General features: G+C 44.8%; 1 protein-coding gene across 1 annotated transcript; it reads left to right on the top strand.

Moving 5' to 3' along the window:
* Positions 1-338: 338 nt before the first annotated feature.
* Positions 339-24,358, top strand: MFSD10 (major facilitator superfamily domain containing 10). Its single transcript, XM_008920924.3, has 13 exons — positions 339-461; positions 2,639-2,828; positions 3,939-4,035; positions 8,041-8,144; positions 9,153-9,311; positions 10,519-10,707; positions 15,187-15,295; positions 16,277-16,388; positions 17,716-17,824; positions 19,826-19,916; positions 21,462-21,509; positions 22,912-23,001; positions 23,351-24,358. The coding sequence occupies exons 2-13, from the start codon at positions 2,658-2,660 to the stop codon at positions 23,455-23,457; spliced, it is 1,386 nt and encodes a 461-aa protein (XP_008919172.3). The 5' UTR covers positions 339-461; positions 2,639-2,657; the 3' UTR covers positions 23,458-24,358.
* Positions 24,359-24,457: the final 99 nt, after the last annotated feature.

The raw sequence follows: 24,457 nt of genomic DNA, 5'->3' as shown, positions 1-24,457 counted from the left end.
GGCCCGGGCGCGGACCCGCGGAGCGCTCCATCACCGCCGCGAAAGGAAGCGGCCGGCGCCGCGAAGCCGGGAGAGTCGCGTGCCGCCCGCCTCGCAGACACCCCCAAGGAGAAGCTCCGCCGGCGCGGGGCCCGCTCCGAGCGCCCGGAGCAGCGTAGGGGCCCCCGGCGGGAGGGGGCAGGGAGCGCGGCCAAAGTGGCCGGCGGAACGGGCAGGGGCCCGGAACAGGGGCACCCCAGGTTGCCGGCCCCCCCGGGTGTCCCCGCGGGACTGACCGCGCTCCTCGCGCCGCATCCCTCCGGGGCCGCCCCTTTCCCGCCCGGCGGCCTCGCTTGTCCTCTGCACTTCAGCTGCTCCGGGAAATTGCTTTTTGATTTTTGTTCCCCAGCCCGAGGCGCCTGCCCTTGACCTGGATCAGGGCTGTGTTAAGGAGTCAGAGGAGCCTTCTCGAGGCTCAGCAGGTAAAATCGGGCCCAGGGAATTTCAGAGGGGGAAAAGTGGAGGTAGAGAAAACCCCAGAAGGATGGAAATCTTGCTGCTGGAAGATGACAAATCTCAGTTTGTGCGTTCGGGCAGGGCCAGCTTTGCTGCCGATCCCGTCCCGGGGGCACGGCATCAACCCCCGGACTGACGGAGGTCGGAGGCAGAAGTGATGAGACACAGACGAGGAATCCCGAGGGAAGGCTGAGAAGAGCCGAGGCAGGGCCAGCGAGTGTCAGGGACACACGTGTCCAGAGAAACAACTTCCCTAAACTGAAAATCCTCTACCAGCACGCCTCACAGAAAGCAGATGTCGTGGTGGAGGTGAAGTGTTCTGTTTTTGCTGACAGGATGCCAGGGCCTGTAAAGTGTTTGGTGGTTTCCTGCCTAGCAAAAAATATGGAGAGGTTTGAACAACAAAACTGATGGAGCACAAAGGCAGAAACATGTAGTACCTTGGGATGTTGCGTAAGGGAAATTGCAACCACGTAGCCAGAACTGGAGCAGAATGGAAAGGTCAGTGCAAGCATCGAGTTCAAGCTGCACACTAGCCAAAATGTTCATGAGGGTATGGTGTGAAGGATGTTACCCTCTTCAAATAACCCTGGAATAAAGTTCAGCTTGGTCATACAATTCAGTGGATGAATAAACAAATTGTGAGGATAAACGATTGAATCTCCCATAATGAACCCATCTCTCAGCTGTTGGCTGGGCCAGAGAGCATTTGTTTAAAGAAATGCTTATTTTGGCTCCAGATGCTCTTGGGCAAGCAAATAATGCTGAATATTTGTAGCCATGATGTTTTACCATTTTAAATAAAAGGATCTTGAATGTAAATCTGCCAGTGATCAGACCAGTTTGGTTAAGAGCATTGCGCCAGGAGTTTACTGAGTGGATTGCAGGTGGCCCTCTTCCATGGTTGTTTACCTCATGGCATTTGAACTTTAATAATGGTTCAGGGCTGATAAACTGAATCCACAGGTAAGAAAATGTCACAATAACATTTACTGTTGAGCATGACAAAGTGTTATGACCTTCAATTAGTGTAATATGGTGTTCTATGCACAGCTAAATGTAATATGGTATGTCTGGTCTGGAATAGAATTTATATTAAGAATTGCTCACTGTTTTCACTCCTGACTCATCAAAGTCAATGAATATTTTTGTATTAATTGGCTTTGGATGAAATTCTGTCTCCTTTTTATTCTTTTAGTGTAACAAACATTGAGGGATTTTTGCAGTAGAAGCGACTGCAAATTTCTTTGTTTTATGACTGAGATATCCTGTATTGTTTCATGAGTCTGAAGTTTATGAAGTCCGTGGTTTATGCATTACTCCTGGATTTTGATGTGTGTTGAAATGTTGAAACAGAGTATTCTTTCAGAATAGAGACTGGCTTCTTTATTTGTTAAATACTCAATGATATATGGCCTGCATCCTTCTTTAGGACTTTAAGACAGTTTTGGAGTATTATCAAAGAGAGTTGATAGTTCTGATATTTCTGCCAAAATAAAAATGCTGCCTTAATCGTTTGATGCCCCAACTCATACAGCCTATCAGTGGCTGTCACCTAGAGAAAGAAATACAAAATCAAGTTTCAAAAGGTTCTTGTGTTGTTTCTTAAATTGCTGTTGCTCTCTGGGATTTATCTTGAAGACAGCATTTGTGCAATAGTTAGGAAGCCTGCCTTTTCTTTTTTAAATTTGTTCTTGTTTTGGTCATTTCTCGTATACACTTGAGGCATAAATAAACTATTACTTACTTGAATGTGAATATTTGGAATAGAGTGCCCTTTCTTACCTATTTTTCTGTAATGCTGAGTTGGAAACATTTGGGACCATTGTATAAGCGTTGCTCACATGTCAACAAACTTCAAATGCTCCTTAGTTCTGTGTTTTATTTGAGATTCTCCTATAGTAGAGTTTGTTATTTTACTGCACTTGTAGCCTGTTCTTGATGCAGACTTGGTGCTGAGCTGATAACAAAGACTAGAAAATTGAGGTTCTTGTTCCCTTGAAAACCAGATAGCTTAATATAGCCAGAGCTAATGTTTATTTTTGTGAAGTCTGTAGAAAGCAAGAATGAATCAGCAAGATACTCTTATGAAAGGCCTGCAGAAGGCTTCCTGTTGACTGGATATAAATGTAATTTTTTTTAGAAGCAGAGCACCTGGGAACATGGCCCTGCGAGAGAGAGGAACCAGCACCAGCTCCATGGATGACAAGAAAGGGCAGAACAGTAATCGAGTTATTACAACTGTCTTCCTGGCACTGTTCATCGACTTGTTGGGATTTGCTCTCATCTTGCCACTGTTTCCTTCCATCCTTGATTATTACAGCCAGACTGAGGTAAGGAACAAAGTCAGCCCACAGAAAATGTTAAGTTCTTTAGGGAGGAATGAAAGAAAAATCACTTGCCTTTGGGCAAACCAATTAGCTGTAAGCAGATTAATAATTACCCAGCACATTTAAATGGTTCACGGGCTGAATTTATTTGTGAACCTGCATGAGATTCTTCATTCTTTCTTTTTCATTAAAATGAAGGGTTTGTTTTGAGGAAAATCCAGGTATTTCTCACACTGATGTCAGTGGTGAGACAGTTCATCATGCTGGAGTTTATCTAAGAACCACAGGGACGAGAGCTCTCACCCCTCTTGACACTACCCCTAGTGTTATGTTCCATCTCACCCTTCATCCTTAGCAGGGAGCTGGTTGCTGGTCTGGGAACACAGAGCAGAAAGTCCTGTTGGTTCCCAGCTGTGCTCATTAACACAGGTGTTGCTGCTCAAGATGAAGGTGTTGTCATGGGAGAATTGTTTTTGCAGCCCACACCTACGACTCTCAGCCCCTTTCTAGCCCCACTCCAACTGCAGCTGTAGCTTTTGTCCTTCTTACAGTCCTATCTCTAACCCTAACCATGGGCTCTGATCTCCAGGGTCTTCACCCACTTCCAGTGTATTTCCTATAGCCAAGACCTTCACCTTCTTTTCTGGGCCTCCTTCTTTTCAAGTCGTCCTCCTCTTCTCAAGAACCATTCTTTTTTTTTTTGCATCACCTTTTCTTTCTGGACCTACAGTCCCCTGGTTCTCCCAGACAGAATAATCTATGTGCAGTGGGATAGACTGTGTCTCATTTTGCTTTATTAATTGAAAGATTCAGGGTATGCCTGTTCAGTTCAGGAGTTAGCAAATAGCAAGCCTGATGGTTTAAAAACATTCAAATTCAGACATTCCTCCACCCAAACACATACACCCAACTATCTGCTGCCTGTTAGCATGCACAATTTTAGCTATTTTTAGCCTATGACAACTGATCAGTGAAGAAATTTTCCCTTGTGGGGAGAAGGAGGGAAGGAATCATCTAACATTGCCTCTAGTTTGCTAAGCTCTGATGCTGTCTTTGAAAATAAAACAGAGAGACTGCCTTCCTGCTTCTATTTCCCTCTTGTCTGTTTTTCAGGATGGATTCTATTTGTCATTGCAACGTGGTGTGGACTGGTTTGCAGGGATGGCTGGGATACCTCCAGAGCGGAAATACAACAGTGTCTTGTTTGGAGGTATGGAAATCAAACAAACAGCCAAAAAAAAAGCATTCTTTTGAAGTTGTTTGCAGTGTTGATGTGAAGAATGACAAGAAATACAAAAAGCATACATGCCTGTTATTAGATTTAGATTTAAGTAACAAAGGAAGTGTCTCTTAGACAATAAATGATTTTTTTTTACACCACACTGATAGCAATAAAGAGCTGGGCATCCCCATCTCTGTCATTTGGAGACACTTAGACAGGCAGGAGGAATGGGCTAACAGGAACCTTATGAAATTCAGTAAGGATGAATTTTAAGTCCTACCCATGGGAAAAAGTATTGCTTGCAATGATACAGCCTGGACACTGACTGGTGGGGAGTAGCTCTGCTGTGAAGGCCCTGGTGAGCAGCTGAGCGTGAGCCAGCCCTGGCAGCAAAGGTGCCAAAGCTCCTGGGCTGCCTGAACAGAAGCAGAGTCAGTGGATTAAGGGAAGTGATCACCTGCCTCTACTCAGCACTTGCTAGACCACATCTAGAGCTTGGCATCCAGTTTTGGTCCCCAGTACAAGGAAAGGCATTTATACACTGAGGGGAGTTCAGTGGGGGGCTGTGCAGATGGAAAGTTGGGGCCCTGGATTGCTCAGCAGCTACTGGCAGCCTTCCAGCACCTCTGGGGAGGTCATGGAGAGCCAGGCTCTTCACTGAGGTGTGTGGTGGGAGAAGGAGAGGCAAAGGTATAAGTAGAAGCAGGGGAGGTTCAGACTGGAGATAGGGACGAATGTTTTCACAATGAGGATGGGCAGTGGAACAAGCTGCCCAGAGTGGTTTTTAGTCTCCATCCTCAGAGATTGTCAAACCCTGACTGGGTGGAACCCTGAACAATCTAGTCTGACCTCACAGCTGACCCTAAGAGCAGGCAGTTGGAGTAGGTGACCTCCAGAGGTCCCTTTTAACCTGAATTATCCTATGATCTTGCTCAATTTGCTCTACGGATTGTTACAGAAATACAGGCCTGCTGTTCCTTATTGTCAGACTGCCAGCTGGGGGTCAGGATCCTGCTGTGCTGGGCCTGGTGCAGTCACAAAAATTACTCTCCCTTCACAACTGATATGCACAAGATTGGAGATCAATCAGTAGGAAACAGTGGAAATAGAAACTTGTGAGTTCCAGCCTTGCCTCGCCCTTGGGTGGGTATAGTGCAGCACTGCTTCTAAATCTCATTAGTCCTATTAAAAGCAGCAGAGCTGCTGCCTTGCAGGGTCCAGAAACATTTGCTGTCACTAGGACACTGGTGTGGATGGGCTCCAGCAGGAGAAGGGAGGGAAATCCAGCAGCATATACGTCATGTTACACATCAGAAACTTTTGGCTTCTTGCCATCTAGACAGTTGTGAGGAAACTGTGATTTGAGAGTATGAAGATGTGAGAGTGACTGGGTTAAATTTAGGTAGGCCCTCTGGACCCTCTGCTTTTAGTGAGCTGAGACCTCCCACAAGGTAAATATAAAAATATTTAAAAATAAAACAAACCACAAAACTTCATTAGAATAGGTGTGAATGTATTGTTACTATTTAAAGTTGTTTATTTGGGTATTACAGGCATTGGAAAGTTTATAAGCATTTTTCCTCTTTCCCACCGTTTCCTTGCAGGCATGATTTTGTTTCTGTGCTCATTTTTTAGTCAAAGTACTGGCTTTGAATGCTAAGAAGTAGTTTTCTTTAATCCCTCAGAAGCTGCTTTCTATCTCCTCTAAGGCCTGACTGCAATCCTCCTCTTTGCACCTTCTCACCATCTCAGACTCTGTTTAAACAAGGGGCTGGGAACCCCCAGTGGAGTTCAACTTGTTGTTTTTCTTTTACCTGCCATGTCATATACCCTTCGGAATGGTGTATCCCTTGACTTGGCTCAGTTGCTCTCAAGGGGAACAAGTCTACCTCCCTGCTCATTCCAGAGGAGTCCAGCTGACTCTTTTGCCCTTTGAAGAAAATACAGCATCCAAGTGGGAACATGGCAAATAAAATAGCCACTGCTTGTCTCAGAAAGGAAGTTGGTATCTGTCTTCTCTCTCTAGGAGAAGAGTATTAAGAGAACTTATTTAGAAGCAGTATCAAGTAGGGATGGGACTGTTCACTGCTTACCTGGCAGTCACAGCCAGTGAGGGTGCAGACAAGGTGGCTAAATTAACCTGGTATCTGTCACATTTGGCTTCATCTCTTCTGCTGTCTTTGAGGACAGCTTTTCTTAATGAGCCATTTGATTTGCTAAACCAGCTGAATTTTTCTTCTTTTCTTTTTTTCTGGATTATTTTTCTGCCAGATTGAGTTGAATTAACTCACTGGAGAGTTGACCAAGGCTGCAGAAGCAGGGGAATATGGGCAAGCCATTTTAGTTGTAGTTAGTTCCTGTCTCAGTCTGTCTTGTCTGAATGCACCTTAAATGTCAATAGTGGAAAGTTTAATTATACTTGTGATGTTAAGCAGAGGCTGTTGCAATCTCCTTCAGCCTGTATTCCTTCATTGCCCTCATCTGTCACAAAGAGCATAGGATTGGAAAGGTACTTGCAAGATCATCTCTTTGTTTCTCCCAGTGCAGGATATATTCTTCTTTCCTTCATCTTTTCTTAGACTGCAACCTCTTTAGGTCAGAAACCTTCTCTGCGCACACAAGGCCCTGAGAGCACCATACTTGGTTGCTGTGATTCAGGAGCTGTGTTTCAGCTGGGACCTGGGCCTTGTCTCCAAGGCTGTCTCTGCCCCCATCTCTTGGATGGACCTTGGACTACATTGGAGGTGTCTTGTCCCTCGACAAGTCATCACACTCACATCATAGTCTTGTTTCCACTCCTCTCTCTGCCCCTGGCTCCTGCTGGTCTGGACTGGATTCCCTGGATGGACCTGATGTATAACCCTTGCCTTGCCTGGGACTGTCCGTGGGCCCTGTCAGCAGCACCCTGCTCTGCCCAGCCTGCCCAGCTCATGTGGGACCCAGCCTGGTGAGGGCACTGCCAGTGCCATGGTCACCCTCAGCTCCTGGCTCGTTCCCCCATGTGGAACAGCCCTTTTGCTGCATGCTAGCTTTGAAATATTTGGCATGAGTGGGTGTTTTTACAGTGCTAGAAACACAAGGAAGAGAACTGTCTGCCATAAACTGCCACTGTACCAATCTGTAAGATTTTTTACTTTTTTTTCTAGTTCTGTGTTATCACAAGCAGCTGTTCTCGACAAGGTGCACAGAATCAATACTCTGCCTTCCTCAAAGCTGAAGGGAGCAGAACTTCTGGTCTGTCTCTACTCTGTCTTTTAAATCTTTGATAGCTGAAGGATCTGAGACATATAACCCAGTTTTTCCTTTAGAGAAAAACTGACAGCAAGGCATCTTTTGTCTGCTTGTTGAGAGTGTAGTGCAAATTATTAAGTCTGTGAAGCTAGAAATGGCAAGAGAAAAGAGGAATTAAAGATCACAGGAACTGGAGGCAGATTTCAAAGACTCTTGGAGTCTGTTGGAATCACTTCTACCTCTTAGGGTGCCTCACCAACAGCAGTGCTTAAGTCCTTCTTTCCATGATAAAAAGGAAAGAAAAACTAATTGTGACAGAATCAGGTTCAAATAATCAAAAAAGTCTTAAAAGACCTGTGACTATTAAAGACTGTGTTATCTCTACTTTAAGAACATAAAATATATGTAGTCAGCTGGGGAAGCATTGGAGAATCATCATTCCATTATAATCAGTGAGTTCCAAACCCCTTCTCACCAGTGAAGTAACCAGTAAATCATCCAGTTTATGGCTGTTACTTGGTCTGTTTGGGTATCTGGTCTGTCTGTAATTGTGCCTCAGTTAAGTAACAATGCAAGGTTAGTGTTTTGAGAGCAGCTTAGTTTTAGAGACAAAGCTGTTCTTTATAGCTGCTGTTTTACATTTAATTTCATGTTTCTAAAGGAGATAATCTGATAGGTCTTGAACAGGTTGGCTGTCTTTGTGTTTAAGATGAAGGCAGTAAGTCTAATGATATATAATTTTTTTTTATCTTTTTCTTTTAGGTCTGATTGGCTCAATCTTTTCCATCCTACAGTTTTTCTCCTCTCCCCTCACTGGTGCTGTGTCAGACCACTTGGGCAGAAGGCCTGTCATCTTGATGACAGTGGTAAGTGTCACGTGCTGAGTTCAGTCCTGGTGTCTCAGTACACAGTGCAAGGCACTAAGATCTTGTGGTCAGCACAGAAATTGAACTGTGTTTGAATTGTGACAATCACAATCCAGTTCTAGAATTGAATGTTCTAGGTCTGTTGGTTGCTGACTGTTTCTTGCCAAGTCACTTGGCCAGACTTCCAAACAGAGTGCTTAAGCTGAGCTTCTCAGACCCAGAATTGTACATAGAGGGCATCAAAATACTTACCTGGTTCTGTGGGTTTCGAAAGTCCCTTTACCCTGTATATGGGAGTATGACTTCAGATGCTCTGTTTACAAATGTTAGACTTAATCCCTGTATAGTTTAGCTCCCCAGGTGACTAAAGAGGGCTGATCATTTCATGACCCTTTTCACAGAGCCTGGGATTTGTTGGTTAGGAAGTGCTATACAGCAGTGCAAGACATATTTCTTACGAACATGAACGTTCTCCAAGATGTTTTCTCTGTTGCTGGCCAGAGTATGGGTCTCTAATAGCACAGCAAGTGCATACATAGGTGGTGGAACTTGACTGTGGAGGACATACAAATTACCCATATCCTGTAGGCTTTGGGGAGTTAATTAAATAAGCATTTGTGCTCATGATTGATTATGAAATTTAAGGGCTAGAACTGTGAGTTCTTCTTATTTTGAACTCAAGTTCCTCTTGATGTTGGAAACAAATGGAGTGGGATGTACAAAATGTTTTGTGCCCAGGACTGCTTTAACTTCCACTGAACTTTGCTCTTCTAGTTTTTTTTTGAAATATCACAATTACATGAAGTTTGTATGGATTTGTTTCTACTTCTTTTACATCACTGTTCAGGACACAGTGCAGTTTGAGTGTATTCAGCCATTTCTGTTACGTGGGTTTTGGAGCAGCCATTGAAAACAAACGAAAAAAATTAAATGTTTAGCTGGGAAATGTGCAGAAATTATATATCAGCTTTGCTTTGCTTTATAAAGAACCCTTTCTTGCTTCTGCAGATGGGTTTGATAGCATCATACTCACTATGGGCTGCCTCTAGGACTTTTGGCGTTTTTCTTCTCTCCAGGATCATAGGGGGAATAAGCAAAGGGAATGTCAGCCTCTCCACAGCTATCATTGCTGACTTGCACTCTCCAAAAGCACGGAGCAAGGGCATGGTGAGTTACACTTGTGGGGTATGTGTTTAGGTTTACTAGGTAACTTTTATTAATTTTAAGTGCTCAGTATGTCTTCCTCAGGTGTGTATTCACTGATCAAGTGAAAACATGACTTTTCATACCACCTTGCTTCTGAAAACATGCCAGGTCATATTGCTGAGAGCTCTTGGACTTTGCTTGCCAATGACCTTCACCTACAAGTGAAACACAGATGTTCTGGAGGTGGAAAAACTCTCTCTCTTTAAGTGTTAGAGCTGTTACTCTTGCTTAACTTTAATTCTCATTATAATAGCATTGAAATCAAAAGGTCTTATGGTTCAATTTTGGTAGCTGGAGGCCAGTTACAGAACAACCCATTTTTCTCGCCTTTCCAAACTGTGGAAGCACAGCACCACAGCACAGTGTGCCTCAACACTTCCTTGGATGCTGCACTGGCTTCAGGATCTGAGCTCAGTGGGTAAAGGATGTGACATTTGGCTGACTGAGCAGCAAGGAGTGTGAGCAGCTGCCCTATCCCCTTCCAGAAGGCAGTGGCCCAGATGGAAACACCCTGCAGGCTGAACTTGGCCTGTGAATTACCAGTTATATCTTTTAAAAACCTTGGGGGCCCAAACTTCTCTTAACAGATTGTTATAAGCCACTCTGTGGGACAGCTGCTTCTTGGGAGGAGAAAGCTTTAGATTTCACAGTAATAGCTAATGGATTTTCCAAGCAATTTATTATAGTCCTGGTGAGCCAAAATAAATTTTTATTTGTGGAGAGAGAGAGCCATACAGCATTAGTAAATAAAATGGGTCAGGGCCTATTTTTAGGGCCTGAGAGTAAGTCCCTTAGTACAAGCATGGCTCACATCTGTATGGCTTATATCCTCTTCTTTTCCAAAGCAGAGTAGGCAATGTTTATTCTGCTTTCTGGGAAGCAAATAGCATCTGACTGATGCTGTTCCCAAACCGTGATGGGCCATTGCCTGTTCCTGCCACTTCCTTGACTGGACAGAAAATAAAATCAGTGATTTGGAAAGAACAGGTTTCTCACACTTCATGCTCTTTTCTGTGCCTCCCTACATCATGGGGGTGATTAGGTTCTGTGTCTGGTTGCATTTCTTTTAGGAAAATGTCAGGAAATCCAAATTGTTTTAGAACTGAGCTACCTGAATGGAAAAAATGGTGTCTAAAACTCCATGTCTGTGTTCACTGTATCCCTGCAGGCCATGATTGGTGTTGCCTTCTCCCTTGGTTTTACCCTGGGCCCCATGATCGGTGCTTACCTTGCCATGGAGCCAGAGAAAGGAGAAGTCTTCTATCTCCGATCAGCACTGTTAGCTCTCATGTTTGCTGTGGCTGATTTAGTGTTCATCTTCTTCCTCCTTCCAGAGACACTTCCCAAGGAAAAACGGGTAAATGGACTATCAGTCTCGGGATCTGTGGGGTTTTTTGTAAAAATAGGATTTGAGAATTGTTGAAATACTGGAAACAATGGTTTAGCCAGTATCTCAGAAATTTAGCTCATTCCTGGGATTAGGATTATTATTCGGGCTGGTGTCAAAGTGGTTGCATGGTCATAGAATCATAGAATATTTTGGGTTGGAAGGGACCTTTTTAAAGATCACTAGTTCCAACCCCCCTGGCATGGGCGGGATCACCTTCCACTAGACCAGGTTGATTGAAGCCTCATCCAACCTGGCCTTGGGATGGTCCCATCTCCTAGCCCAGTGTCATATGAGAAGTATAGTTAACATGGCTGCTTAATTGCTAGTTTTGATGTGTTGGGTTTAAATTTCTCAAAACCTAATGCAAGCATGGGAGGGAGACAGTGAAATTTAAACTGTGTTCACAAGGACTCCTTGGGGAGGAATTTCAGCTAATCATAAAAGTAAATAACTGCATGAGAGACTGGATTTTCTTTCTTTTGGCCAGTATATGTTAAAAATTTTCTTAACTATTATTCTTGTCTTTGTTTGAATGACCCTGAGATGAGCTCAGTTGATTAGAGTGTGGTGTTGATAACACCAAGGTTGTGGGTTTGATCCCCATATGGGCCATTCACTTAAGAGCTGGACACGATGATCCTTCTGGGTCCCTTCCAAGTCAGAAGATTTTGTGATTTTTGAATATTTTGAACACTAAAGTAGCAAATTACTTATTTCTGAGCTGTGCTTTCTTCTACAGATATAAAATACCTACATGTGCTAAAATTCAGGGATTATTTGGATTTTTGGGGCCAAAACTCCTGTTATCTCTGGTGTCTAAGCAACACTCAGCTGTTGGAGTATGCTTGGTCTCTGGGTGGCCAAACCCCTTTGACACTGAGAACTGTTCAGGAAATTTTGTCTGCAATGTCCTACCAGGGCACAACTTTAGACCTCCCTTGAATGTTTCCCAGCAGGTTGTGTCTGGTGTGAAGTCAGTTGCTCACATTGTGTTCCCAAGCACTACAGCTATTTTATTTTTTTCTTTTTATCAACTCTTCCATGTGTCATCTGTTCCTCTTTCCTATTTGGCCGTTTCTAAACCTTCTGGATAAAATCCTGTTCTTAGAGCTGCACACTCTGGGGTGGTGGCATCATGTTGAAGTAGGGAAGTGCTGTAGAGCCAATCTTTATTCTATGAACAATTCCTCCCTTGCTGTAGAGTGATTAAATGGCTCCAGTGTCTTTTAGGACTGTGTGATGACTGAATATGTCCCTCCACCTTTTATTTATCCTCTGGAGAGTTCTTCTGATAAGCTGGTCTGTGTTAGCCAACACGACTGAATTTTGGTAAGAAAAGAAGGGCTCTGTTGCTGCTCCTGGGGCTCTGTCCCTGTGCAGCAGTGGGGATTGCACGAGGTGCTGCTCAGGGTCAGGTCCCAGTCACACAAAGTACACGGGGTGTTTGCTTGCTGACAAGAGAGTTGTTTGTCTGGCTTTGGGGCCTCTTGTGATTGATCTCAGGGTTGGTGCTCATGTGCCATCTCTTCTCAGCTTGCAGTGGCCCCATATGATCCACGTGTTCCAGCATATTTGGAATATTGGCTGCTTTGCTCTCTTCTTTGGTAATTACTCTCGCTTTCTGAGTGGGAGGGGAGCAGTTTCCTTGTCCTGTGGATGACAGAGGAAAGGCAGGTGTGTTGGCTGCCTTTCTGGAAGTTGGCTGGGCTGAGCTGGAGCAGGTGCTCCCACAGTATAGGAGTGGAATATGCTGGAAGGACAAAGCTGTAAAAAGAGGGGAAACGCTAATGATAACTGGTAGGAGAGGATGTGCCAGTGGGATCAGACATCTGTTTCCTTGAGATTTGCTGTGTTCTCATTATACCCTTGTTTCTCTGTCAGTCCACTTCTCACAGGAGAGAAGTATTTCACATTGATTCATGTTGGAATTAACCCCTAGAAAGGGAAAGGTGGATGGGCACAGGCAGAACAAGGATGAGAATTTTCACTATCCTCCTTCCTCTTTTTCTCATTTTATCCACGAGTTGACCAGGTAAAGAGAGACCAGAGCTGCACTTTCTACCTGACAGACACTGGCCTTAAGTAAGCTCCTACTGTGGCCTGTTTGGGAGAAGGGAGGACTAGAAAGGTCTCTAGTGGAATCTGTCCCATTTAAGAGCTTTTGAGTTAAATTTTAGCTAAGCTAGTCATGGTCAAGGCTGCTAGTTGGAGGGAGCGTTTTACAACTCTTTTTTTTTGGTGCCCAGGTAATGGTGCAAGGACTGTGTGTAGGGCTATGCAGCATCACTAGCAGACTTGTGGAAAGACAGAGCTGTGCTCTCTGCATACTAAACAGTGTCTGGTTTGGAGGGCAAGGCTGCAGCTTGGAAGGCCCAGGCTACATTCCTGATTTGGACTGACTCTGCCTTCAAGATGTGTTACTGAGTCTCCCTGCATTAGAGGAAAGCAGAATAAACAAAGACACTGTGAAAAAAGTCACCATTCAAGGTGACTTCTAGGGTGATCATGGAGTAAAACTGAGCAATTTGGGAGTAATAAATCATAAGGATAGAAAATAAAAAATTGAATACAAGTTAAATGTTGCAGATTTTGAACCTGCAAAGAATCTAAACTTCATGGAGCTGCTGACATGGACAGCGTGTACTTTATTTGGGGATGATGAAGCTCATTAGTCAGTTTTAGGACAGTGTTTTCATTATCAATCAGTGGATGAAGTTACTTCTAGCCCACTGTTTCTATGGCAAAGAAAGGAGAAACTGAAAGAAATGTAGGTGTGCAAACACACAAACCGCCTATATTAAAAACATCTAATACGTATGCATATATTTCATAAAACACTTAAGATTTTAAATGTATTCACCACACTAAAATCAGCCTTGTAGTACAAAGCAGCTTGGCATCTTGTCTGACATGGATAATAATAATTCAAAACGGGTACAAACTACGGGGGATTTTTATTACTGGCAAACGTGCTTGCAGAGGGTTGCTTGTGACCAGATTCCCTCTGCTATAGTGCAAACAAAGGCTGCAGGAACTGAGGATTGCTACAAGCCAGCTTCAGGAAATCCTCTTACAGACTTTTCAAAAGCAGGGGCAAACTTCTTGGGTGTGTCTGTTTACTCCCTGCAACACACGCAGTGGGAGGGGAAATAAATATCCCTGTGTGTTCTGTGTGGATCAGCAACTTTTATGGCTTTATACAAGCCCAGCCTGGTGTATTGAACTGGCTGCTGTTGTGAGACTAAAGGGCTCCAGAGCTCTGCTGTCAGATACTGAGAAGCTCTGACTATCAGAACAAGACAGGGGTCACGTTAATACCCTATTGAAGGTTGATTTGTTTACAGCTTTGTTAAATCCAGTCCATATGAGTCCTCAGGTCATGCACTGAGATTAAGTTCCACTGATAATTGGACCTTTAATCTCTGCTGTCAAAGGGGTGATAGCTCCCTCCCTCCCTATCTGGGAAGAGAAGGAAGCTCATCAGATAAAGCCTGTGCAGTGCTTTGAAGGTGTGAAATACTACGTGTGATTATTCAGGATTCTTGAGTCTGTCTTATCTCTTCCTGTGACTGCCATGCAAAGTGACAGGCTAAAATCTCCTACTTTAAAAAGGATTGTTTCCTGAAGAATTTAGACGTTATTTCTTTTAGTATTTTCTTCACTTTTCTGTACTTTACATGAAAAATAAACAATTCAAAATTTAAATTCTCTATAGAAGGAAGACTAAGCATCTCCTAAGTGCCTGTGGATATGGAGCAGGGAGAGTGCCATTAGGTGCATAATTAGGTTGAGATGTACAGAGTACAAGGCCCAGAAATGCTATAAAATAAATTTTCCTCTTTAAAAAGCCACACAGTGTGGCTGGGCAGAATCTCTCTGGAAATCTCTCTAAAATATCTCCAAGGAATGTCTCTAAAAATTATATTTTCCTTTTCTTCCCCAGGAGGTGTCACTGGCTGGCTAAAAGAGCAACCAGTACCAAAACAGATTGGTGTTTGATGTGCTGCATATATTGATCTCAGACTTGTAGAACAGGAACAAATCCTCAGCTTCCTGTGAGCTTGCAGGCAGATGTGCCATTATTTTCCCAGTAAATGTTCTCTGGACGTGAGAGATGATGCAAAAGGTGAACCAAATAAAGCCACCTTTGAGGCTGTAGAGCACAAGCCTCTTCTGCCTTATTTAAGAACCTGGAGAAGAATCTGTTTTCTGTCTTCAGTGAAAGGAGCTATCAATGCTCTATCCTTCAATGACAGTGCTGGAGCCAGTTCTGGGGTCAGAAAGTCTGGGTTGTTATTGGGAGCCACTCAAATCCCAATGCCAGGTGCCTTGTTTCATCTCAGATGATTTGTGTAGGGGTAGAAGCACAGCTGACAGTTACTGTCAATTCCTTGCAGTGCTTATTACAGTAGGATTTTAAATAAACCTCTTTCTGCCTTTGATCAGGTCTCTTCTGTGACATCTGGATTTCAGGCAGCAGTCGACTTGCTCAGTCCTTTGGCTTTATTTCAGTTCTCTGCGGTCACCCGAGGAAAGGAATCCCCTTCACAGGAGAGTAAGTGTTACCTGGCTGTTTATAGTAACAGTGTCCCTTTTTGTACTGAAAACTTAAAGGGAAAACTTCACTCAAACCCTTTCAGAAGCAGCACTCTGTTTGCTCACCTGCTTTACTAACTCGGGAACAGGGAATTGAAAGTTCCCTGTTTGGTTGGACTTCGGTGCTGTTATTCCCAAAAGAAGGTTTTGGAGGTTAGTGTTTTGAAGACATGATACTTGCATTTTCTTCAGGCACTGGCAGTAAGTTGTGATTTAAAAGGACAGATTAAAAAGGCATGAGTAAGGGAGATGTGAGTTTTCTTATTCAAGCTGCAAACCAGGAAACTTCAGACTGGAATTTTTTTTCTGAATTCAGGACTTGGAGATGCAGGATTTGCTCCATTCTCTACATGAAATTCTTTAAGCTGTGGAAAATAAATCAGTATTTACCAGGTACACCAACTGATCATTCAACCCTCCTTGCTGCTGCATCAGAAATAGTGTAATATTTGCCTCTTTGGAGAAAACCTGCCAAAGCCTGCATTGGCAGAAAAATAAGTAAGGTAACCTGGCACAGACCATTTGTAGCTTAGAAAAAGGGATAGTGTGCTTCAGTCAGTAACATCCTGAGAGCAGCATCAAGGCACTGGGTGAAATACAGGTGTGGATTAAAGTAAATAAATCAGTCCCTGTGTAGGTGGAGGTGTGAAAATGAGGTAGAGGGGCTGGGCTGGGTGAGTAAGACCAGGGTGACCCAGAGGGAGATCAGTCTTCTTGTCTCTCCTCCCTTCATAAGAAGGGAGCTGTAGTGGGCAGAAGTCATGTTGTGGTGGTGTGTTTTGTATGGATATTTAAAAAGAGCATCTGAGGTGAGAACTTTTCCCTGTACACTTGATAAATGTTGCTCTACTATGGTGGTTATATTCTCAAGCTATGTTTGAAATACACCACAGTGGTTTTCTCCCCCCCTCATTGGTGTTTGGTTTTTTTGTTTGTTTAGATCTTCAGAATCTCAAGATTTTGGGCTTGGCTTATTTCCTGTACCTCTTCCTGTTTTCTGGCTTGGAGTATACACTGAGTTTTCTCACTCACCAGAGATTCCACTTCAGCAGGTAAAGCACACTTGAAATATAAATGTTGTATATTTTGTCTAGGATGTTTTCCAAAATCTTGATTTAAGGTCTCTTCTTGTATTTTCAAGAGAGGCTTTATGACGTTAGTAAAACCACTTAGAAAGCAACTCTTGTGTTCAGTGAAACTTGGGCTTTGTGGGAAGAATTTATGAAAATACAGGCACACTGTTTATCATGAAAGGAAATAATCCACAACCTCTAATAACTAGAGAAAATCAATACACAAAATTAAATTAAAGCTCCTGAAATATGTATAGCTGGGCTAGTTATATTGATTATTGTAAAACCTTTTCTCTTCTTCCTCATTGGAGTTTTTCAGTATCAGGACAAATCTTGAAACTCAAAGAGGCAAATGATGGAGGGATAGCTGTGTGATTTTATTTGCTCATCAGAGTTCTGCATTGCATGTGGTGTACAGTCATGTCACAGAGTTTGATTTCCTTTAGTCAAACACTAGAGAAGAGAACAGAATCCATTAACACCAGCTCAGCTTGAAATACTTTTCCTGTCAGGTCATAGGAAGAATTCCAGCCAGGAACGTGAACTTGCAACTTGATCCCTGTGTGTGTCCTTCCCTTTGAGTAATTCTCAGGGGGTTGTCTCATCTTTCCCTGTCTGTGTTTCATTACAGTTTGTGTCTTAACTAATACATGTGTGCCAAGGAAAGGTTTTCTAGTGTATTGAACTTAGTCCTGCACCGTCCGTTCAGGACAGGCCTTAGTGAGATCCACAGCTGAGCGTCAGCACAGGCTGTGAGACAGCAACCTTGTCATGGAGGTGAGACCTTCTAGTTGAGAATGTCCACACAGCTTAGTACGTGGGAGAGGTGAAAAGGAAAACTGAGGAAATATTGAAGGGTGGAGGGAGTAGTGATGTGACCACCTTCCTGGTGCAGCACATGATCCCCACCAGGCCAGTGCCCACGTTGTGCCTTGGTGACCTTAATCAAGCCCTGCAGGAGTTGCTCCTCAGAAACCAACGACTCCTGTGCATGTGGCACAATTGACGTGGTGACTCTTTGTGGGCCCCCCTAGAAATAGCAAAGTACAGCACAGCAGTCTGGAGGGGCTGCAGCATTTGCCAGCAGTTGTCCCATCCACACGACAAGACTCAGAGGTGTCTCTCCTTGCTGTCTGCCTGCCTTGGAAACCGATGTCAGCACGCCAAGGACCTGCACTCTCGTGAGAGCACCAAAAAGCATTTTCTCTTTCCCTGGTTCAGGGAAGGGTCCTCAGGGGCCCTGTGAATCCCAGGGCGGAATGCTCAGTGCGTGATTCCACAATGTGTGTTTTTGCCTCCCTTCCAGCATGCAGCAGGGCAAGATGTTTTTCTTTATTGGAATAACAATGGCTGTGATCCAGGGAGGCTATGCTCGCCGAATCAAGCCAGGAAATGAAATCAGAGCTGTAAAACGGGTAAAAAAAAATATTTCTATTTCTTTTCCCCCACAAACCTGATTTGTTAATTTTCAGTCTGAGGTGCAGTGGAGGATAGTTGGAGGCTATATAACTGTATTTGTCAAATCAAAAGAAATTTCTGTCTTATCTACCCAGCTAAATGACTTCTCAAGACCATGGGCACTTACCAGTCTAACTAAACCTTGGAGCATTAGACCATTTCTTATCATATCAGCAACAATATTATTGAAACTGTGTGTTCTTCATATTTAATTGCATTAAGGAATGAGAACAGATCATCCATCTGTGCAAGCTACGTAAAATGCTGTGAAGATTATGCTTTGTTTCAGTGACTTCTCTTGCAGTGCAGACATTGAAACTACTAAAGCTGCTTCAGAGCTGGTCTCTGACTCTCTTTCTGGGAAATGATTTTCAGTCTGGCCATCTTCATCCTTGACAGGCTTTCCTTAGAGTGTATTTCACTGGTGGGCAGAGAGAAATAGATTCTTCTTCCAATATCTGATTTGTGACCATCAGTATTACATGTTACAATAGCACGTGCCAGTGTTCAGACCGAACTTTCACTGACAAAAGTGTACATTGCTTTGTTTTGCTTGGCTCTTTCTTCATAGAGATGCTGCAGCTGCTGTATTGGGATGATGGGGAACAGTTTCCTGCAGCTTATACAGCTGTGGGAACAGTAGATATGTCTTGTCCTTTACATTTGTGTGTGGAACTAAACAAAACAGGTTTCAAGTGTTTCTGAACTGCTGGTGACTACCTGGCAAGAGGTTTGCTCAGGCTGTGAAAGCCTCCATCAATGTATAATAATACACTGATGCCTGTGATTTCAACAGTGGAAGGGTAAAAAACGATTTCCAAACTGCACTGCATTCCAGTGGATCGACTCAGCATTTAAAGTTATTTCTGCTGGTGAAACAATCTCCACCCTGCTGCCTGGCAGGAGAAAGTTAATGGCACGTTGCTTGTGTCACACAGGAAGCATTTCCCTGTGATGAACACTCTGTGTTCCTGCTGCTTTATCCTCCTCATCAGCTTCCTACATGTGCTGTGCCAGCCTGCTGCGTTTGCTGGCACTGCACTGCAGTTTGTGCACACTGATTTTGCCCCACTGATTTTATACTCCTTCCTCTTCCCTGCCCTGAGAAGTGTCATCACCTCTGGATGGTGGCTTCTCAAGAACACCCTGTGCCCTGTGCAGAGACCTACTGGCCCTGCACCCTTCTTTCCATGGATGTCAGTGGGTTTTGTGGGAGTTCCCCCTTTTGCTGAAGTTATTCTGGCAATTTGTGAATTTGCAGCATGTGGCAAAAGTGGCCTCTCAGCACAGTGGTTACAGTAGCTCATTTATAACTGAATCTTCAAAATGAGGCACTTAGTGGCAGTGAATACCCTCCTTTATCAAACACGCAGCAGATCTGGCCTGTCTTTTCTGCAGGAGCTCTGTAAGCAAGGGAGACATCACAGAGGAACTGAAGTCCAGCACTTGGAGGAGATGAAGACTGGTTTCTGGGGGGTGTGTTGGGGTGTTGACTTTCAGATGCCATTTTCACCCCACCATTTTTCTTCTTGGCTACAGAAATATGGAATCTGAAAGCTAAAGATAAAATCAGCCAATACTGCTGAGAAAAAGCAGATGAGCTGTGGTCCTGCTGCACACAAGCTTTTTGCTCTCTTGTGCCAGCTCAGGAGATGAAGAGTTAAAGGTAGATTTCTGTCCTGGACAACACAGAACAAGAGAAAAAATCCCCCCCAAACGGTGGATCTGTGATAGACAGAACTTGCATGTGGTCTGCAATCATGTGATAGTGAGAGGGAACAGAAAAGTGCCTTGTGCCGGTGTGTGGCCATCCAGGTGACTTTGAAATGCCTACTTGGGAAGAAAGGCCTTTCTGCTTCTGTGTTGTCCCATCAGCGGAAGAGAACTGGCAGGACACCTAGAGTTAGGCTTTAACAAGCAGGGCTTAGATGTAACCGTGTGACTCATTCATTTTGCAGGCTATTATGTTGCTGATTCCAGCTTTCTTGTTAATTGGATGGGCTGCAAATGTGACCATGCTGAGTGTTGGACTGTTGCTGTACTCCTTCGGTGAGCTGATCAAAAGGCACTCTAAGCACAAAGGATTTTTCTTCCTTATTCACCCTGTTAAAAAAGATGCACTTCTAATTTCAAACTATAAGTAGCAGAAAGCTGATGTTTCTGTTTATGAAATACGGAAGAAACAGTGCCTGTTTTTTCTGTGGTGCTGTTTGTATCACAGGAAGTTGTCATGGTGACACTTGGAAGCATCCCTGGTGCTCCTGTTGTCTTGTCTCACTGGGGAGCTCTTGAGGGTGGTTTTTCCTCCCCTTTTTATCAGACCTGGAAACAAAATATTCACTGAATAGCCCAGCTCAGCTCAGGAAAAGGAGACATCATGTCTTTGTCCCTCCGTGGTGGCTGTGTTATTTCTTAGGCCACTGGCTGGAGACCTGCACATGCTGAGGCTGCAGGTTGGAGTTCAGACTGAGCGAGGGCCAGATAAAGTTAAAGTGTTTAGATAAATGCTACTCTGCCAATCTAAGCTGTTATCCAGGGAAACAGTTATGAGTGAAGCTGGATCCATCTACTGCAGTCCCTGTCTGAAAAGAGATTTCAGGTATTCCCAGTCCTACTAACTATTGTTAAGAAGCTTCAAATATGACTAATTACAAAAGTAGAAGACTTCTCTTTTGCGTGGTACAGCTTGATTTAAGAGCAAACTGTAAACCACAAAATGCATCTATTGAGTAGTTTGTTATTCTATGGCCAGCTGTGTGCTTGACACGTGAGGAGTGAGGGAGGTGTTCATTTTGTCTAACCATGTTTGAGTCTTCCTAGGTGCCCTACTTTGACAAAAAACTCCATCTCTTCCCAGTTAAGCCAGCTAGAAATGCCTCTGTGGGGGGCCCCTTCCCCCTCTCTTCCTCCCTCTGCCCCAGCAGTTGGGGCAGTTAAGGCAACATGTCCATTGTTCCTGCTCTCCAGTTGTCCTTTCCTTCCCAGAAACGACTCTGCTTTGTATGCTTAAGGCGCTTCCCTCTTGGCAGAAAAGCCTCCTATTTCAGTAAGAGGGCAGTGATTGCCGAACAGCTCTTGGATTTTGTGTCCAAAAATTTTGTAACCTTTTCTTCTTGGACGTGACTGTCTTATTTCCCAAGACAGAACGTGGCTGCCTCTCTCATCCCTGAGTACAGTAAAGCTGTGTGCACGGGGACAGTGTCACTCTGGGCACAGCCACCTCACTGTCTGTTTGGAACATGAGCGATTCCCTGCTCCACCTGAGAAGACCAGAGTGCTTTGGAAAACTACCAGTTGGCTGATCTGCCCTGTCCATCCCTGTCCCGTGGGCTCACAGAGTGAGAGTTACTAATGTGAAACATCTGCTCGGAGCACTCCCGGCTCTGGGCTCTTCGTGCAGGTTGGCTTTGAGGGGGTGTTTTCATTATTGGACTGGATTGAACCTGATGACTCAGTGTTGGTCAAATGCCCCAGAGCTCAGCATATTTCTCTGCAGTAGTAACGAGTTTGGGCCACATGTTTTTTTCACTGTTGCTCTTGTAACTGTTCTGAGGTCTGCTGTTCATTAACAGTCTCTTTTGTGGGTTTTTCCAGCTGCAGCCATTGTTATCCCGTGTTTGTCAGCAGTGGTGTCAGGCTATGGTAAGTGTCTTTCCTGCTCTGACTGGCCACCCTTGGCCACATCATTGACCTTTGTTTGGACTTGGCTCAAGTACAGAACTGACCTCAAGTTTAGTTCAGCATCAACAGGATCGCTCGTGGCTTTGGTTCACCTTGGATCCAAGTGTTGGACCCGTGGCCTGGGCTGCTGCTTGGTTTCATAAAAGGCACTTCCCCCAGTGCATTAACAAGGAGAGCAGGAATGCAAACATTCCCCCAGCTGCTGCCCCGTGTTGTACATGTGTAACCCCAAAGCCATGGCCACTCCTGCAGGATGAGGCTACAGCCAGTCACATCCCTGCTGCTCCGTCCCAGCACAGCCAGCAATCCACGGATGTAGTTCCACTAAGCTTGGCTGGGGGGGGGGCAAACCAGCTGTGTTAGGCTGGCAATGCTACAGCCTTTCTCTTCTATGAGTGTCCTTCACAGAAGGGAAGCTCAGTGGAGCTGCTGGGAGATATCCTGACAATATCCTGATCCTGGGAGACTCAGAAACATCCTGCAAGGGAGGGTAGGGGACCCCCAGACAGGCTCGTACTTGTCTCTCAAAACTGACCACACTCCCTGACTGCTTCAGCACTAACAGCAGTGACCTGTTCAGTGACCATCAGCATCACACTAATTTTGTACTGTGTAAAGCAGCTTGTTCCAAGGGGATGGGGAAACTGCAGCAACCTTATTGTTGCTGGTGATTAAGAAGCTGAAGAGTGGGCAGAGGCCACAAACAGCAGTGAGTGGAGAACAGCCTGGGTTCTCTGAAAGAGACACCAGCCATCCCTGCCAGCAGTGAAATCATTTCTTCCTGGTTCCTTAGAAAAGACCTTCCAAGGGACCTTCTGAAACCTTCTGGCATGGGTTGCTATGTAACCTTGTAACGCAGCTGTAGCTGTGTTGCCATCTGTGGATGACACAGTTCTGTAGCTTTGGGTCAGCTGGCTGCCAGCACTGCAGTGCCTGCTGACGTGGAAAACTAAGGCTTTGCTCATTAATGGCATTGACAATTGCTCTTATTTAAATTGCATTCACACTTCCACGTTTCTTGTATACCTGCGCCTCCTCAGAAAATCTTGTGTACAACGTAAAGCTTTTTTTTTTGTTGTTAGGTTCTTTTTTGGTGGGGTGGGGGCAGAATGCACTACAAATTGTCCCTGGACACGCACTTGTGACAAGCCCTGGTGTTTTTTCAACAAAGCAGTCGTGATTGTCTCGGTTGGAGGACAAATAAGCAGAGATTGGGCAGTGGGTGTGAAGTGACGGGAGGGGGAGAAGCACGTGGGAAGTACCTCCAAATGAAAAGGCTCCCAGAGCTACAGCAGTGCCCTGCCCACACACTGTCCCTGTCCCAAGCAGAATGTCCACACAGCGTAACACTCTCCTCGCACAGGCACTGCCAGCCAGAAAGGACGAGTCATGGGGATCCTGAGAAGCCTGGGAGCCCTGGCCAGAGCCCTGGGACCCATCCTGTCGGCTGCAGGTGAGTGTGGCCTCCTGCTCCCTCCCCTCTTTGGCCAGGAAGGGTGGGAAAGGGAGGTGCCAAAAAGCACAGGTAGCCCCTGCATGGGGGTCAGTTCCCTGGGCCACTTAGGGCAGAGGGACAGAGGATGGGGAAGCGGCCACACAGCAACTCAGAGCTTGAAGACTGAGGCAAAGCCAGAACCTGTTTCCTGACTGCAGCCCTTTGCCAAGTAACTGGTGCTCTGGCTCACCCAACCAGGGATTCAGTAATTCTGTGTTCTCTCTGCATTGTGAGAGCAGCAGCTTTGAAGCATTTACACATCTGCAAGGTCAAGGGCACTAACGAGACAATCCCCTTTCCTTTGCAGTTTACTGGCTGGCTGGGGCCGAGATTTGCTTCACTGCCTGTGGAGTTTTGTTCCTTGTCCCCTTTGCTTTACTTGGGTCTATAAAACAGCAGATAAAGGAGGAGTAAGGAAGGAACCACAAAAGTCTCACCAGCTTCCAGGGCCTTCTACAAGACCTGAGTCTTGGCACCCGACCCTGCTGAGCAAATAGGAAGATTTTGATCTTCTGGAAAGAGATACATAATGACTATTTGCAGCAACAACACACAGCAGTTATGTTTAAAGCAGCCCCCCAATCAGGTGGGCTTTGCAAACAGAAAAAAGAAACCAAATCAACTAAACAGAACAAAACAGACACACACACCTCCCCCACAAACAGCTGAGTAAGGCATTAAGATCATCAGAGAAGCAGAGACAGGCACAACAGCAACGGGCCTGGAGCCCTCCCCACTCACCAGGTGCCGTTCCCATGGTCCTGGAGCGCACAGGGGGCTCTGCCCTGCTCCTGCCCCCGAGCAAAGCCTCAGCAGGGGCTCAGCTGGCACAGGAGAAACCCCCAGGGCTGCTCTGACGGGCGGTTTCTGTACAGCAGGTACGAGATCTCTGCAAATGCTGCATCAACGCCTTCAAACGAGATGGTCAAACAAAAGCAAGAAGCACTACAGGCTTCCTGAGCCCCACTGGTACTTTGGCACGGGGCTGTTTTTATTAAACAAATTTGGAGAGATGTTTTATATTTCTAATACTGTGTGATGTTTTTGATGACCAAGCACTGTTCTTTTTGCATTATGAATAAACGGTTACATTGTACAGTCCTATGGTCAGTTAATTACACTTGTTTACACTCATTTAAACTGAACATCCCCTTTTGGTTGAGCCAAAGTGGGTTCAGAACTTCACTGGAGGTGCCGAAGGTCTCCTTGATAGAGCCAACCATGCATGACACCACAGTGCTGACCCCATGATGGGTGCAGGAAGGACCCCTCCACCAGGCTCTGCCTCCTGCTCAGCTGGGACACCCAGGGCAGGGAGCCTTATAGTAGCCAATTTGAGTAATATCTAGAACACATTAAAGCAATCATTAATCAACACATTAATCATTAAGAGAAAACGAACCTAATTAAACAG

Source organism: Manacus vitellinus, unplaced genomic scaffold, assembly GCF_001715985.3.
Source record: "Manacus vitellinus isolate BGI_N305 unplaced genomic scaffold, ASM171598v3 scaffold_0_pilon, whole genome shotgun sequence".
Taxonomy (NCBI): Eukaryota; Metazoa; Chordata; class Aves; order Passeriformes; family Pipridae; genus Manacus; species Manacus vitellinus.
This window is presented reverse-complemented; position numbering and strand designations above follow the sequence as displayed.